The sequence below is a fragment of the Hylobates moloch genome, unplaced genomic scaffold (assembly GCF_009828535.3).
Source record: "Hylobates moloch isolate HMO894 unplaced genomic scaffold, HMol_V3 SCAFFOLD_11, whole genome shotgun sequence".
Lineage (NCBI taxonomy): Eukaryota > Metazoa > Chordata > Mammalia > Primates > Hylobatidae > Hylobates > Hylobates moloch.
The window spans coordinates 96,318,134-96,336,394 of record NW_026652286.1 but is presented as its reverse complement, the minus strand read 5'-3'; the positions used below and the strand labels follow the sequence as shown (position 1 = coordinate 96,336,394).

The 18,261-nt window shown below is 44.8% G+C and overlaps 1 protein-coding gene across 12 annotated transcripts in view; it reads right to left on the bottom strand.

The window, feature by feature from the left end:
* GRAMD1B (GRAM domain containing 1B) overlaps positions 1–18,261 on the bottom strand; it is a 274,598-nt gene that overhangs the window by 86,855 nt on the left and 169,482 nt on the right. The window contains exon 1 of one of the 12 annotated variants that reach the window (XM_058446829.1): positions 16,716–17,261. The exons of 10 other annotated variants lie outside the window; for them this stretch is intronic. In XM_058446829.1, the coding sequence (XP_058302812.1) occupies positions 16,716–16,738 (23 nt within the window). In that variant the 5' untranslated portion in view covers positions 16,739–17,261. Of the gene's footprint in view, positions 1–16,715; positions 17,262–18,261 lie in introns of those variants that run through there. One more of the 12 variants, XM_058446828.1, reaches the window with a different exon arrangement.

Below are 18,261 nucleotides of genomic sequence, written 5' to 3'. Positions count from 1 at the left end.
TTCAAAGCTCTACTCCCAGTGCTTCCTCCCCATCCCTGATAAATTCTCCCAGAGCACAAACTCTCCAGCATCCCGTGGAATTCTCCAGTACAGTTCACGCCTGCTGATGTACATTATGCATGGTCTGTGAGTGCCTATGAGGTCTCTCATAACCCTCAGACTATTCGCTTCTCAAAGGCATCCCATGATGTTTCCTTCCTTCCATGTTCCCTATGGGACCTTGTAACTGGCGAGTGCTCTTGGTTGTCTGGCCAAGGTCCTGCTTCAATTGAAAGAGCTGCTATCTTACATTATCCCCAGGGATCTGGCATCACTGTTCATGCCACCATCCATGCATTCACATACACCAAGACATATGTGGAATGTTGGTGTGCCACTCAGTGCACATAGATTGCTCTGTATCTCATTTATAAACTGATTTAATCCTCAAACCAACCTACTAAGGACAGGTACTAGGAAATACATAGCTGGCATAAAATAAAGTGGCTGAATTTTAGAAAAGCTAATGAAAAATATGGGGGAGTGATGGGAAGTGGTCGCCAGTCACACTCTGGAAGGGGTACTCATCTACCTGGCACCTGATGCTAGGAAAATGGACATGACTGTCAAAGTCCCCTCTAATTCCATGATTGAGATTTATTTAGTCATCTAGGTTTTATAAAAGTAGATATAATATTATATCAAGGCGTACTAATGTATTAATTTTTAAAATCACAGAAGGACTCAAAAAAAAGGCATAGGATAAGAATATACATACTCTTAAACTTCAGGAGGAACTTCCTGTGAATAATTCCAGATGTAGAAACCATACAGGAAAAGAGTGATTGATGTGTTTATATTCAAACAAACCAACAAACTTACATAGGCTAAAAATCAGCCTAAAGTTAATGGACAAAAGAAACTCTGGGAAAGTACTTGCAACATGTATGACCAAAGGTTAATATCTTTATTAAAGAGTTCCAAGCAATAAAAAAGACAAACACGTCAACAAGAAAGGGAGCAAAGGACAAAAAAAAAAAAAAGCAATTCACAGAAGAAATATAAATAGATCATACGAAAATTAATAACATGTTACCAACGATCAAAGAAATGCAAACCAATGTAACTCTGAGATACCATTTTTGAAATATCAGATTGGCAAAGGCTAAAAAGAATGGAAATACCGAGGCAAGGAAGGACATGGGGAGGAAGCAAGTACTCATGACTTGCTGCTTGGTGTGTAAGCTGGAACAGCCTCTCCGAAGGGCAGTTTGGACTAGAGACCCAGAAATCTGGCTTCTAGGTTTCTATCTAAAGAATGCTAGTCCCTGTAATCCCAGTACTTTGGGACACTGAGGCAGGTGGATCACCTGAGGTCAGGAGTTCGAACCAGCCTGACCAACATGGAGAAACTCCGTCTGTACTAAAAATACAAAAAACTAGCAGGGCGTGTTGGCACATGCCTGTAATACCAACTACTCGAGAGGCTGAGGCAGGAGAACTCCTTGAACCCGGGAGGCGGAGGTTGTGATGAGCCGAGATCATGCCATTGCAACCTAGCTTGGGCAACAAGAGCGAACTCCGTCTCAACAAGAAAAAGAAAAGAAAAGAAAAGAAAAATGCTAGTCATGACATTTATTTTTGAATTAAAAAAACTACAAATAAGCTCAATGTCAAATACAAGTAGATTGGACAGACAGGGATGCATGTTTGTGATGCTATCCTTAAAATTAACTATGAAAATCAACACTTATTGTTACAGAGAGATCAGATATTGTTAATTATCAGAATATATAGGATGACTTAAATGTATGTGTGTATCTATCTATAATATATATAGAAAAAATAGCTTGAAGGATATAAACCAAAATGCTAATATGGGGTGGTATTATGACCAATTTCTTTTCCTTTTGGCTCTTTATATTTTCTAATTTTTATACAATGCCCATGGATAATTTGTGTTAAAAAAACAACAGTCAAACAAATTATAATTACTGATAACTTTCCCTTCACATTATTAGTTAATTCTAATTTTCTAAAGAGAAGACATATGTAAGAAAACTCTAAAAAGCAAAAATACTATACAAATGCAAAGTGTCATCAATTATCCAGCAAATACTTTTTGAGCACCAACTACATGTAAAGCCTTGTAGAAAGTACACTGAGAAAATAAGAGAAATTAGGATAACTCAGCTGGGTGCTGTGGCTCATGCCTGTAATCCCAACTCTTTGGGAGCCCAAGGTGATCGGATCACTTAAGCCCGGTGTTTGAGACCAGTTTGGGCAACATAGTGAAATTCTGTCTATACAAAAAAAAAAAAAGCTGAGTATGGCAGTGTACACCTATAGTCTTAGCCACCTGGGAGGCTGAGGTGGGAGGACCACTTGAGCCCAGGAGGTCAAGGGTACAGTGAGCTGTGGTCATGCCACTGCACTCCAGCCCATGTGACAGAAACCTTATCTCAAAAAAAAAAAAAAAAAAAAAGGAAGATAGAAAAATTAGGATAACTCTTTACTGTTAGAGAAGATTTAATATGTTATAAAAGACAGAATGATATCTAACCCAAGATATTGAAATTATAGGAATCCATAGTGCTCAGAGAATAGAAAACAATTAATTCCTACTCGCGGATCAATTAAATCTGCAAAGATTTCTTCAGGGAGGAGGTACTGAAACTAAATTCTGAAGGATAACTGGGATTTCCGTAGGCAGAAACACTAAGCATAAGCAAAGGAACAGTAGAACTAAATATTGCAGAGATAGAAACGGTATGTGACATGTCCTGGAATGGCTGAGGGTGTCGGTAGCTGCAATAAGAGAATGGACTGAGTGATGAGGCTGGACAGTCAGGATGGGGACAGCCAAGAGAACACCCTGCATGCTGTTCAGGGTGTCAACTGTATTTTGTAAGTAATGGGAATCAAATTCAGGGTTTGGGTTTTGTTTGTTTGTTTGTTTGAGATAGGGTCTCTCTCTGTGACCCAGGCTGGAGTGCAGTGGTGTGATTATGGCTCACTGAAACCTCAACCTCCTGGCTCAAGTGATCCTTCCGCCTCAGCCTCCTGAGTAGCTAGGACAACAGGTGCACACCACCACGTCTGGCTAATTTTTTTTTTTTTTTTTGGACATGGGGTCTCACTATGTTGCTTAGGCTGGTTTTGAACTCATGGGTTCAAGCAGTTCTCTACCCTTAGCCTCCCAAAGTGCTGAGATTACAGGCGTGAGCCACCACATTTAGCCCAAATTCAGGTGTTGAAGAAGGGTTGGTAATGTTACTTGTATGACAGCTGAATGAAAATTGGACCCATTTGTTTGGAGTTTTTTGTTTTTAAGAGACAGGGTCTCACTCTGTCACCCTGGCTAGAGTATAGTAGCATGATTACGGTTGATTGTAACATCCTTGAACTCCTGGGATCAAGTGATCCTCCTGCCTTGGCCTGCCACGTAGCTGGGATTACAGGTGTGAGCCACCAAGCCTAGCTCTGAACTTAAAAATTAAGAGATTATACAGCCAGAGAAAGTAATGAAGTACTGATACATGCTACAACTTGGATGAAACTTGAAAATATTATGCTAAGTGAAAGAAACCAGAAAAAAAAGTCCATATAATTCCATTCATATTGAAGTCCAGAACTGGGCGCGGTGGCTCACGCCTGTAATCCCAGCACTTCGGGAGGCTGAGGTGGGTGGATCACCTGAGGAAAGATCAGGAGTTCAAGACCAGCCTGACCAACATGGTAAAACCCTGTCTCTATTAAAAATAAAAAAAACAATTAGTCAGGCATGGTGATGCATGCCTATAGTCCCAGCTACTCGGGAGGTTGAGGTGGGAGGATCGCTTGAACCCGGGAAATGGAGGTTGCAGTGAGCCCAGATTGAGCCACTGCACTCCAGCCTGGCGACAGTGTAAGACTCTGTCTCAAAAATAAAATAAAATAAAATAAAGTCCAGAATAGGGAAATCTATAGAAATAGAAAGTGGTTGCCTAGAGCTGGGCTGAGGGGTGAGGGTGAGTAAGGGACTGCTAGGTAAATGGTATGGGGATTCTTTTTGAGGTGTTGAGATGTAAAGTTGACTGTGGTAATAGCTACAAATTAAAGGCCATTGAATTGTACATCTTAAATGAGTGAATTGTACAGTATATCGTTATATCAAAATGAAGGTATTTTAAAAAGGGGAAATCAGTCAGGTGGCTGTTGCACATGCCAAGCAAGACACTAGAAGGTGATAAATTAGGAAGATGGCAAGAGTCATGGGAAACAGAGTAGTACAAGTCAGGGAGACACTGCAAAGACAGAACCACATGGGGAGTGAGGAAGAACAACGAAAAAATGCTGCAAAAGCTCCCAGTATAAATGACTGGGAGAGGAGGACATGAAGAGGAGGTTGGATGGGAGATAGTTATAAATTTGTTTTTCACGCAGCAAATGCATGAAGCTTAGCCCGTCCCAAGAAGAGGAGAAAGAGGGAGAGAGGTGCACATTCGTAGTTCATATTCCTTTTCCTGGCAATGATGTGGCTAAGGGTACCTTGTGACTAATGATGACAACTATGAATTATATTATAGCACTAGTGATCAGCATAAAAGTTGTCCTAACTTATGCCTGGAAACACACTTAGGAGAATTTAGCCACAGAAAGCAGTTAAGACTACAACAAGCAAGAAAAAACAATTCTATAGCTGCACACACAATACTCTTCAGCATTTAACAGCACTAAGTACTTACTGCACCAAGCACAGATTTTTGTAAAAAGGAGAACTATCATTGCTGCTATGAACATACTGGCTTATACAAAGAAAGCTCAATAGCTAAATGGTAATGGTTGGCTCCTGTTACTCATAGGCCCCACAAGAGTACAAATGTATTTTGCTTATTTATATCAAAGAAAGCAAGAACGTGAAGTAGAAACTCTTGGCTAATGAAATCAGGGGGTTGATAGAAATCATTTGAACATGCCAGAGTTAACAGACGCAAGATAAACGCATAAAAAGGTACATTTTAGATCAAGAAGAAGCCTGAGGAAAATAATGTGCAACCAGCGCAGCAGATCACCTTCAAAAGCTCAGTGGTCAGTTCCCAAAATTTGCATCCTGAGGTTTGTCAAGTTAAGCCTCTAGAAAATAAAGGAGCTTTGCATGTCATTGTCATAATGTCCCTGGATGTAAACTATGACCATTCAATAAGAAAAAAAAGTTGAGGTCACTTCAGGGAAGCAATTATGAAACAAAGAGTCTCCCAGTCTCAGGAGAAAGGGCCCAAAAAGAGGTCTGAACTGAAAGATAAATCTATTTGCACTACAGTATAAGAGGCATCTGAGTTTTCCAGTGGAATTTTCCTATAAGACCCTACCTGAAAGGGAGGTCCGGCTCTGGCTACCCCCATGACAGCAGGCACTCTGCTAGAGCAACAACCAGTTCTGACCCATCCTTTTATGCTTGCCACCTAGCCCAGTAGGTACTCAAGAAATGTCAGTTTAGTAAACAAACAATTAATTCAAGACGGGGCAGAAAGAACCTAGTGGAAACTCAGGAAGAATATTAACGGTCTTGTACACTAAAGATCCTTAGCATGAAGCCCCCGAAAGTCCGAGAGACCAATCTACTGCTTTAATCCTGCCCATCATCTTAGAGATGAGGTCATTGGTGCCTTGCCCAAAGTCACACTTCCAGTAAACGTAGAACAAGTTCCAGCCTCCAGTGCAGTGGTCAAGTGACCATACCCTTGTGGGACAGGAGATGGAAGAGGTCCAGCAACGAGACCAAAACACATGACTGGGGAGGCTGTTCACTTGAAAGGAAGGGCCAAACTGACTGATAGTGACCGTGTGTCCTAAGAAAGACACTACTAGAAAAATAATAATGATCAGAACTCTCTGGACCCACCTAAGGCATGAAAAACAATAGTAAACTTTAAGTGCAGGAAAGGCAAGGACTGTAGCCGTGTTTTCTGTATATAGTGCCAAATATAAAACAAAAAAAATGTAGGGGCAGCTAACTTTTATAACGTGCCAGGCCCCATCCCAAGACCATCAACACGAATTATTTCATTGAATCCTGACAGTCTTCACAACAGCCCTCTGGGGTAGATGTCATTAACCCCATTTTATTTTATTTTATTTGTCTTTATTTACATATTTTTTGAGATAAGGTCTTGCTCTGTCGCCCAGGCTGGAGTCCAGTGGTTAGATCTCGGCTCACTGCAACCTCTACCTCTGGGGTTGAAGCTATTCTCATGCCTCAACCTCCCAAGTAGCTTGGATTACAGGCATGTGCCACCACACCCAGCTAATTTTCATATTTTTGGTAAAGATGGGGTTTCACCATGTTGGCCAGGCTGGTCTCAAACTCCTGGCCTCAAGTGATCCGCCTGCCTCAGCCTCCCAAAGTGCTGAGATTACAGGTGTGAGTCACCACGCCTGGCCAACCACATTTTATAGATGAGAGAATCAAGGCTTGGGGACAGTAAGTAACTTCTCCATAGTCATACCAGTAGTGAGCAGCAAAACCATGGGCATCTGTCCCCAGAGGCCCACCACATAGCTGAAGGGAGGGTATTCTGTGTTCTGGGCAGCCATTTATCCCCACGCTGCAACAACGAGGCACCTGCTGAGAAGCATAGCCTGCCTCCTCCAAATGGGAGACTCTCAAACCCAGACTCGGGAACCTACTCAGTGCTCATTTCCCAAGATTTCCATTCTCTGGGGCTTGTCCTCCCAGCCTTTGCATATTGCCATAGATTTTTAAAAGAGAAAAAAAAAGGCCTCACACGTATAGGCAATGTTCTAATGCTTAACTGAATGGTGAACAGACAGTGTTCATCTTTACACTGTATGGATACATCATATACATTTTTGTGTATGCATGATATACTTCACAATTTTTTTGTAATAACTCCTAACCCAGCCCTGAAGTGACAGCCACCAGATCAGCTGTGACATCCACCATGGCTCACTATGAGGGAAGGTAGACTGGGGAAACTATTTTCTACTGCATCACTTACTGATAAAGAGCACATCACCATCCAAAAACGATGACTGCACCCCCTCAGCAAACCTTCTCTCAATTGTGAAATATAAAGCTACCGATTCACTCAACATTTCACTCATCAAGGAGTGTGGAGGTCAAGAGCACAGGCTTTAGAGCAGCACCTCTTCAGTTTTATCCCAGTTCTGCCGTTTATTATATGGTCTTGGGCCAGTTATTTAAGACCTGTTTGAGACTCTGTTTCCTAACATATAAAATGGGGAAAAAACAAACAAACAAACAAACAAACAAAAAACCACCTTTCCTGTAGGGTTGTATTAAGGTTGTATGAGATTTTTTTTAAATGGAAAGCTCACAGAGGTATCATGATGTAATTTCTAAAGCTCTTCCCACACTGAGGATGTGTGTACTCCAGTTCTCAGCCCCAAGCATCCGGCCCACTGAATTGGAAAGTGCATCTCCATGCTCTTTAGTTGTCCTGAGCCTGAAGGCTTTTCCCACTGAGTCTAGCAAGCCCAGGCCTCTGCCTCACTTTTGAGGTTGTCTGTAGGTGAGCCCTGTTTTGCCACTTAAACGTCTACCCTTGCATGGCCACATATCCCTGTCCTGACCGGGCTGCTCAGCTCCCTCCCTTCCCAAGGCCCTCAGTCTGATTTCTGTGGCCCAGTCTTGCTTCTCCCTTGCCTGAGATGCGCTCATTATTTTTTTTTTCTTTGAGATGGAGTTTCGCTCTTGTTGCCTAAGCTGGAGTGCAATGGCACAATTTTGGCTCACTGCAACCTCCGCCTCCAGGTTCAAGCGATTCTCCTGCCTCAGCCTCCCGAGTAGCTGGGATTACAGGTGCCTGCCACCATGCCCAGCTAATTTTTTTTATTTTTAGTGGAGACGGAGTTTCACCATGTTGGCCAGGCTGGTCTCAAACTCTTGACCTCACGTGATCCACCCACCTCAGCCTCCCAAAGTGCTGGGATTACAAGCATGAGCCACCACGCGCGGCCTGCTCCTCTCTCTTGAAATCTCAATGGACTTCATTCTCCAAGGATCAACCCATATCCCATCTCCTCCATTCAGCCCTTCTCAATTTCTTTTGCCCATTACTACCTCTCCATCTCTGTTCTTGCAGTTCTTTGGCAATTGTACAAGTGACCCCTGAACAACATGGGTTTGAACTGTGCAACTCCAAATACATGCAAATCTTCTTTCACCTCTGCCACCTGAGACAACAAGACCAACCCCTTCTCTTTCTCCTTCTCAGCCTACTCAATGTGAACACAATAAGGATGAAGACCTTTATGACAATCTGCTTCTACTTAATGAATAGTAAATATATTCTCTTATGATTTTCTTAACATTTTCTTTACTTACTTTATTGCAAGAATACAGTATATAATGCATAATACCAAAAATGTGTTAATTGACTGTGTTATCAGTAAGGCTTCTGGTCAACAGTAGGCAATTAGTAGTTAAGATGTTGTGAAGTCGGCCGGGTGCGGTGGCTCACGCTTGTAATCCCAGCACTCTGGGAGGCCGAGGCGGGTGAATCACGAGATCAGGAGATCGAGACCATGGTGAAACCCCGTCTCTACTAAAAATACAAAAAATTAGCCGGGCGTGGTGGCGGGCGCCTGTAGTCCCAGCTACTCGGAGAGGCTGAGGCAGGAGAATGGCGTGAACCCGGGAGGCAGAGCTTGCAGTGAGCCAAGATTGTGCCACTGCACTCCAGCCTGGGCGACAGAGCGAGACTCCGTCTCAAAAAAAAAAAAAAAAAAAAAAAAAAAAAGATGTGAAGTCAAAAGCTACACACAGATTTGACTGCATGGGGGTTGGTGCCCCTAAGCACCAAGTTGGTCAAGGGTCAACTGTAATTCAAACCATTAAATGCTGTCTTCATAAATCACTATTCCTCAAACTTTTCATATTAGTCTCATGTCTTCTCATAGACAAAGACCTGTCTTCCAGTTGCTTTGTAATTGTGGTAGTTAAAAGCATGGACTCTAAAGTCAGACTGCCAGCTCAAACGCTTTTGAGCTGTGTGACCTTGCATGGAGTACTTGGCTCCTCTGTGCTTTAGTTTATTCACTTGTGAAATCTGAATTAATCTGTATCTAGATTAAAAGAAATTGCTGTGGGTTTATAAGATTTAAAATATAGGCTGAGGCCAGGCACAGTGGCTCATGCCAGTAATCCCAGCACTCCAGGAGGCTGAGGCGGGTGGATTATTTGAGGTCAGGAGTTCGAGACCAGCCTGGCCAACATGGTGAAATCTTGTCTCTACTAAAAATAAAAAAATTAACCTGGCACGGTAGCTGGCATGGTAGCTGGCTCCAGCTACTCAGGAGGCTGAGATGGGAGTATCGCTTGAACCCAGGAGGCAGGTTACAGTGAGCTGAGACTGCCCCATTGCACTCCAGCCTGGGCGACAGAGCCAGACTCTGTCTCAAAAAATAAATAAATAAATAAAAATAAAAATAAATAAATAAATAAAATATAGAGTAAATTAAATGTTAGACATATTATTATTAGTATCCTTATCATCACATTATCATTACAGTACCTAGAACAGCAGGACTGCTAGCTAAGTTTCTGCAAACACAAACCAAAGAATAGCATTAAGAATTAATAAACAAGCCGGGCGTGGTGGCTCACGCCTGTAATCCCAGCACTTTAGGAGGCTGAGGCGGGCAGATCACCTGAGGTCGGGAGTTTGAGACCAGACTGACCAACATAGAGAAACCCTGTCCCTACTAAAAAAATACAAATTTAGCCAGGCATGGTGGTGCATGCCTGTAATCCCAGCTACTTGGGAGGCTGAGGCAGGAGAATCGCTTGAACTCAGGAGGCGGAGGTTGCAGTGAGCCAAGATCGCACCATTGCACTTCAGCCTGGGCAACAAGTACAAAACTTGTTTTTATCCAGTAAAAACATATTTTGTTGCACTTGAGAAGTATCTCTATTTGCTTAAACTAGGGGCAGCAAACTTTGAGTAAAGGGCTCGATAATAAATGTTTTAGATCAGCCAGTCATAGACCTGTCACAACTACTCAATTCTGCTGCTGTAGCATGAACGTGATCATTGGTAACATATAAACAAATTGGTATGCCTGTGTTCTAATAAAAGGTATGGAATTTCATATAATTTTTGCCTGTCATATTATCCTTCTCTTAATTTCTTCAACCATTTAAAAGGGTAAAGAAACATTCTTAGTTTAGAAGAACTATACAAAATCTGGCATCAAGCCGAATTTGGCCTGTGGGCTATGGTGTGTCAAACTAAAATGTAAGGTCACATGAGGTCTTCCATGACATCTCAGATGATGGCCTTCATTCTACAGGCAGTAAGGAAGCACTGCTGTGTCTTAGGAAGGGGCATGAGCCCGTGCCCACACTACCCATGAAAGCAGCTCTGCAGCAGTGGTATGTATGATGAGTGCTCACTCATATTTCCAGTTCTCCCCTCTTCCTGCACTCAGAAGCCACATTTTCCAGCTTTCCTGCAGTCAGGCAGGGCCACGTGACTAGTTCTGGCCAATGTGTGGCAAGTGCAGGGACAGTATATTCACTTTCAGGAAGGAGCATTAAGAGCCACGCCCTCCTCCTCACTCCACCCTGACCACTGCAGTAGAAGGGCCATGACATTCTACTGCCTGGATCACTGAGCTGCCTGCCACATGCAGGATAGCCTCCCTAGAGAGTTTTTCAGAGCCTGAGGGGACTTGGAGTGATCAAGAACTAAATTTAGCATGAGTTAAGCTGGTTGGGATGAAAGGGGGAGGGAATGGTATTATCATGGCATAACCCAGTTTAGTTCAACATCTTTCTGCAAACACAAACCAAAGAATAGCATTAAGAATTAATAAACAAGCCGGGCATGGTGGCTCACGCCTGTAATGCCAGCACTTTGGGAGGCTGAGGTGGGCAGATCACCTGAGGTCAGGAGTTTGAGACCAGACTGACCAACATAGAGAAACCCTGTCTCCACCAAAAAAATACAAAATTAGCCAGATGTGGTGGTGCATGCCTGTAATCCCAGCTACTTGGGAGGCTGAGGCAGGAGAATCGCTTGAACCAGGGAGGTGGAGGTTGTGGTGAGCCAAGATCGCACCATTGCACTTCAGCCTGGGCAACAAGAGCAAAACTCCATCTCAGAAAATAAATAAATAAATAAATAAATAATAAAAAACCATCTAGCAATATGTAGTCCATCACATCCTTTCACCTTAATAACTCATTTAGGGTACAAATGTCCAGTCTTCCGAAGAATTCAGCAAGAGACGAGAAGTGTCTTCAAGTTCTCTCATTAGAAACTCTAAACCGTCTCTTCCAGCAAGAATAAACTCAATGACAATAAGCCTCAGGAAGGCCGGGAGGGAAGGGCTTTGAGCCAGCAGCATCAATGAACCTTAGGGACTCACAGTCTGATCTGTAACAATCTCTGCCAGCTACAAAGTTACATTCTTTCTTTCTTCTTAGAGTAGTAATGATGACGACAATAACACAACAAAGCAAATAATGTTTATTGCTGCTTATTTCAAGCCAGGTACAGTTTACTAAAGTAGAACTGTGGATGAGAGGTGAGAAATGCTTATCCTTTTAAGAAATCTGTAGAGTCAGAAGTTTCAGTCCTCGCCCTGAGCTGTCCTTCTCACTCAAGGGATTTAAATGCCTAGATGACCAGCGCTCAGTGTCCTGGACTTACCGAACCATGGGAAAACTCCAATTCCCATCCCACAGAATAATAAAGTAAATCTCACACTGTTCGCAGGAGGGTGTGCCTGCTGTGTGATGTTTGTAAATGAATATTTAATAGTTTCAAATGAATGTTTATTTTCAGTGTCCCCTGCTGGCTACAGAAGAACACAAACAGTCCACATCACAAGCAACCTGCTCTATCAGGACTCTGGCCTTTTTCTAAACCATTACTAAAAAGGAAGCTGAGAGACCGACTAATCCACCCAACACTGTCATTTAATCCCACTTTCAAAACACCACCACCCAAGGCAAACAGAAGTTACCTACCAGGGCCACACAGCAGGCCAAAAGGTGATTACAAGGTTCTGGTTCAGGAGTCATCTCTCCAGAATCTCAAGCCATGAAGGGACCCAACCTTCACTGCAACTCACCTTCTGGTAAACATTTCCATGGCTGGGAAGCCTGGCTCTATAGGAGGTGTGCAGGGGCCACGTCTAGGGCTCCCTCCTCTGGAGCAGACCTCTTACAGAAAGAATCTTGAGGCTGGGCACGGTGGCTCATGCCTGTAATCCTAGCACTTTGGGAGGCCAAGGCAGGTGGATTACCTTAGGTCAGGAGTTTGAGACCAGCCTGGCCAGCATGGTGAAACCCCGTGGCCAGCATGGTGAAACCCCGTCTCTAGTAAAAATACAAAAACTAGCTGGGTGTGGTGGCACGCGCCTGTAATCCCAGCTACTCAAGATGCTGAGGCAGGAGAATCACTTGAACCCGAGGGGATGGGGAAGTTGCAGTGAGCCAAGATCTCGCCACTTCACTCCAGCCTGGGCGACAAGAGTTAAACTGTGTCTCAAAAAAAAAGAAAAGACAAAAGAAATCTAGAGAAATAGATAATTTGGTCCAGGCAACAGCTAAAGAATGAACAGCACCCCGCTTGCCAACAGATTGAAGAGAATGGGTACAGTAGAGAACTGACATTTACTATCAAATAAAATATTGTTGACCATTAATGGTCATGAAATATGAAGAAGTAAAAAAAAAAAAAAAAAATGGACTCTCCTGGTTACCTGTGAAGAATGTAAGTAGGTTCTGTCACACAGTGCTCATCCTCCTAAACAGTGTGAAAGTAGCAAGACTGCTCACTCACCCACTCAAACACGGAGAAACTCAAAACTCCCCTCATCTGAGGACTAAGCCCTCGCCACAGATATGCTTCACCTGCTCTCTATCAAGAACTATACTTTCTCTCAACCTTTTTTTTTTTTCCAGAATCAAATTCTTCCAGCACACTGACTTTCCTGAAGGTCTGTCACAGCCCCCAGGCTCTTTGGAGACGGCATTACCAAGCCCAGCAGATGTGAGGACTAGGAACACAAGGACAGAGAATTCGGACAGATGTCACTACAATCTGCCTAGTCCTATGGGGGCCAGAACCATCTGGAGGGGGAGCGGCCCCACAAAATTGGAGACCTTCTTAGTGTTTGAGGTTCTGAGGCTCTACAGGAATTAGGACTATCTTTGCGTCACCAAAAGAAAAAAAAATACCCATGTAGAAGCTGCGGAAGATTGGTGAGTTACTCTTTAAAAAACCAATTTCTTGGCTTCCAAATCACTACATGCCCCACAGAAGCTTTGGCCACAGTCCCATCTGTTTGTCAATGCCACCTCCTCTCTGTCTCCTCCACCACTGCCCTTACCTTGCTCACCAAGTTACCAGTAGAAGAAATCATAGAATCCTCTTTGGAGACAGCCTAAAGCTCCTACCCTGTTGAGAGAGAGGGGTTGCACTGGGGGAGATTTCTATCTCAAAGTCCAGCCACTTGTCAGTCATAGACATATGTCATGGTCATCTTCATCCAAAAGCATCCTCAGTGATACTCTCATAACTCCATGAGGTACAGCTGTGTGAAGTACAGCCTTTACTTACCAATTGTCCAGCCTCTGAACCTCCCTCACATTTCAATTACTCCAGTAAGACTTCTCTGCCATGCCAGCTGAAATGTATTTCTAAAGTGTCTGCTGTTCACCGCACTTATCTATCCCTTAGCACGTACTGACTTGCGTGTACACGTGTCGGAGGTGTGAGGGAGCCTCCTTCCATCTGTGAGGCTACCAGCCCCTACAAGACCAAAGCATTGTCCTTTACATTTTTTTAACTTCACAATGCGTAGACAACAGGGCTGCAAAAACAATACTTGATCAACATTTGTAGAATGAAGAGAGGGATGAGTAAATGAATGGACAGACCCTGAGCCTGCTCTCTGGGAAAGAAGGCCTGGCAGACACACCATGCTGTTGCTGTGGTAGTTAGTCCCCACTCTGAAATCAGTTCAGCCGTAAGAGTGTATCCTGGCTTCCCCACCAACTGGTTGCATTAATTTAATCAAATCTCACTTTACCACTCTGTGCCTCCATTTCCCTACCTCTAAAATGGAGACACCAGCTACTTTATGGGGTTATAGTAAGAATCAAATGAGATAACATATTTATACACACTTTTAAAAGTCTAACTAACTGACCTAATGAATATAAGAGACAACAGAACATTAAAAAAAAGCTGGTGTCTAGCATGGCATTACACAAAGCAGAAATTATACTAGAGAAGAGGAGTAACCAGGGACAGGTGAATCACTGGGGAAACTTACCCTGCTGCAAGCCCAAAGCCTGGTTCCTATCTGTACGCCTTCACGCAGGCCACTTAAACTCTGTGTCCCCATCCATAAAATGGGGATTCTTATCATAACACTGTGAGCTCCATGTGAGTTTACTGTGGTGCTTGACACATAGTTTCAGCAAATGTTAGTCACCATTGTTCTTATCAGTATTTACCATCATTTTTTATATCACCAACCCATAGTAGGCATTCCAGAGTTGTTTCTAGAAATAATTCAAACATTATAATTTTAATTAAGTTCGTTCTCTTCCATATGTAGACAGTGCTATCAAGGTAGTCAACAGATTTGGTCATCTTGCTTCTACCAAGTCTCCTTGTTGGAAGAGTAGGGAGTACCCTGAGTACCAGTACCAGAGTACCAGCATTAGTACCCTGAGTATCAGCACCTGAGTACCAGAGAGTAGGGAGTACCAGTTGGGATACTGTCAAAGGGAGCTGCATTTCATCCACAACTACAAGGTTTGGCCCCTGGACCAAAATGGACCTGTACTTAATGAGACAATGGGTCACAGGATCTAACAGTATCAAGGCAGAGATAAATGACAAAATTTTCCCATCCTTGTAAAATTTTATTTGGCTGAAGAAGACAAAATTATCCCAATTACAGTTCCCAGATTAACACTGCTCTCCTTGTTGAAATGCATCAAGAGATGCTCAAGGCAGATTTTTAAAGGCAAACATCTCTGCACATCCCCTGAGGACCAACCCAGGCTGAGCTGAGAGCATTCTGTTAAAGTGATGTCTCATCCTGAATGACAGCCAAGCTACCCCTCAGCCCCAAGCTGGGTGTGCTGACAGCAGGGGCGCGGAAGGATGTGGAGAGGTTTCTGATGAAGAGCCCAGTGTCCCTGCAGCATCTGGGCTTTTCTTGGAGGCCTCATCCAAGCTACAGACCGAGCATGGCTCTACTGAGGAATAAGGAAGAGCTTTAGCTGCTGGTCTGGACCTGGAACTCCCAGTGACAATAAACACTGCTAATAGCCTCCCACCCAGAAAGAATGGGGTACCAGACCCCAAGAAAGCAAGGACTAAACGTAAGAGAGAGGGATAGCAAAGCTTGAGGAAAAGAAACTCCTGGCTGGGGGATAACTGATGTTCATCACCTTTTGGGGCCTCGCAGTCCTTGAGAGTTACACTTGCAGAAACTAAGCACCTCCCTTTGCCTTCTGCAAAGTGCCTTTTCAAGACCCACTAAAGGACCCTCTTCCCTAGAGGAGGAGGGCTGGACTAGACATTCTGTCAGGGTTTAATCTAGGGTAGGGGTGCCTGGAAGGCCAAATGTGGCCCAGAGCCAGGTTAGGACCCCATGCCTTAAATCACTCAACACCCATCCCTGACTCTGAAAATCAACCTTTCACTCAGAGATGTGACCTGCCACCACCCCACCCCATGTGTGGACAGCCAGCCGCAATGAAGGCAGGACTCATCCTTGCTGGGAGCTCTCCCAAGCTCATCCTCCTCCTCCCACCCTCCACCCTCTTCAGGGAGAAAGCTCCCTCCCCAGTCCAAGGAGCCTTTCTCCTCTGAAGGAGGCCTCAGGCAGCTGCACATGCCACCCTGCAGGGGTACCGGATCACTGGTATGGCAAAGTTTTCCAAGCAAAATCTGTAGTTTCTACACCAGATAAAAAGCCAAATCACCTGCCCATGCAATCTCCTTATTGGGTCAAAAAAGAGGGAGAGGTAAAGGTTTTATTTTTTAAATGGAAGGTAAAAATATTCTGACTACTTCTGTAGCTAGAATACAGCTACTCCCACACCCCAAGCGAGAGGTGCCTTTAATGTCCCAAGATTAAGCCCAGAAGAGGCACTTGCAAAGGCCGAAGGTGAGTGCTTGTGTTGGGGTAGGTGGTGGTCCACTAGCCTTTGGACACCATGCATCCTAGAAGATGGAGCCTGGCCCCTCCGAGGGATGCCCCTAGGGACTGCCTGCCCTAAGCAGCTGACATGAGAAAGGCCCCCGCACTCCCCCCAAAATCACGTGTTGGTCAGGGCTAAGGAAGAGTACAACTGCACCCCCAGCCTGATGCAGATGCACAACACCTCGCCAAAGGGAAGGGATGCTTCTTTATTACAAAGTTCCCTCTGTGCGCACCACTCCTCACGTACTCGGAGTTGGAGAACGTTTTAGCTGCAGTTTGATTCTCTCCACTGCCCCTCAACTTCCACAAAACCCCTGCCCTCGAAGAAGGTAAGGAAAATACTGCAGCAGTGCAGAAGCTAGGGGAGCCAGGGAGAGTACCCCAACTTTTAAAGTGCCTAGTCCCCACATCTTAACCCCTCGATGCCTGGTGAGATGGCATCAATGAAGGAGACCTCTTGAGGGTGCTGGAGGGAGCACAGGGCTGAAGAAAGGCAGAAGAGGAAGGCACCCTATCCCTCCTCTACTTACCAGGAGAGCTTGAATCCTTTCATTAGTACAGTCACGATAATCCACTGACCGTGTCCTTAGCATCCCCGTTACAGCTCCGGAGGTCCCAGGACATATTGGAAAAGATGACGAAGTCCCAAAAGAACAGAATCCCATGTAATGTGACTTGAACACAGAAAGAGAAAGAGAGAAAGGGAGAAAGAGCCAGAAGAACTGCTGCCACTGCCCCTTCTTCCCCCTCTCCCAGCTGAAAGCCAGGCTTGGAGGCGAAAGACAGATTCTGCAAATCCAGCCTGGGGCTGGAGCCGCCTGCCCGAGCTGTGGCTGCCGCTGCCAGTTTCTGATGAGGATGGGTAATGCTGGCAAGGCTGCGCGAAACAAGCCCTGGAGTTGCCGTCAACAGCCAGGCTGGCCGGCTGCCCCCCACCCTCACCTCACACCAGCTCTGAGCTGCTTTGGGGAAGGAAGCCAAGGAGAGCCTGGGAGGAGAGCACAAACCTAGCAGAACCTGCACCTCTCTTCCCCCAGGCGGCAGCTCCCGCAGCTCCATATAATCTCCTAATCAATGCAGTACCCAAGCAAAGCACTGCCAGCCACTTCCGCCCATTTAAAGACACAGCACATGTTTAGTCCCAGGATGGGACAGAATATCAGGGAGAGGGTGCTTGAGGAATGTGGTGCCAGGAAGGAAGAGGAGGGGGCAGAAATATCTGAAGATGAGCACTTCTATCAGCATCCACTCAGGGGTTAAAATGCCCCACCCCTGAGGGGGAGGGGAACCTGGACCCTAGGTCCTCTGCACACCTCTGGAATCCAAGCAGACCTCAGAGGCCCTGTGGTGAGTGCCTGGGACATCTAGGCGCACAAGACCACCTTAAATAGAATCCTCACCCCGCAAGGCGGGGCAAGCAGGGCTGCGTGCTCCCAGGCAGTGTGCTGCACACAGAATGCACAGTTCTCTCCTCCTGCTGGGGAAATTGCCGTGACTTCTGGGACGCAGGGTGAGGCAGCAACTTCTGGTAGCAGGGCAGCACATTGTCACCTGGGGCGAGGGATCCTTTTAAGGTGACCACAAAGGCCTGGTTTAGGATTTAGGCAACATGATCACCAATCCTGGGCTCCAAGAAGATGCAGACCAGCCACAGCACCCAGTAAGGCAGGACCAGGATTTTCAACTCTGGCTGGAACATAACAATTCACTGAGAATGGGGAAGGGGCTCCTCCTAAATCAGATCCTCCAGGCTGGGGCCTGGGAGTTCCAGCACCAACAACTTCCCTGGCTATATGATCCCTTTCTATCTTTCCCTACATTACTATCTGGGTCAGTAATGCGGATGGGTGACAACGAACAAAGAGATTAATTATGAAATAGCAACCTTCAACTGAACCATGATAATAAAGCTTTATCCAGAAACTTGCTCCAAAACAATCGAACCATAATAAGCCTTTACTCTAAAATTTGCCCGTAAAACAATCTGCAGACATCCTCGTGTCGTATGAACATCATCTATACTTGACCCTCTAAAGTGAGAAAAACCGATCATTTCTCCTTTGGCCAAGCACAGTG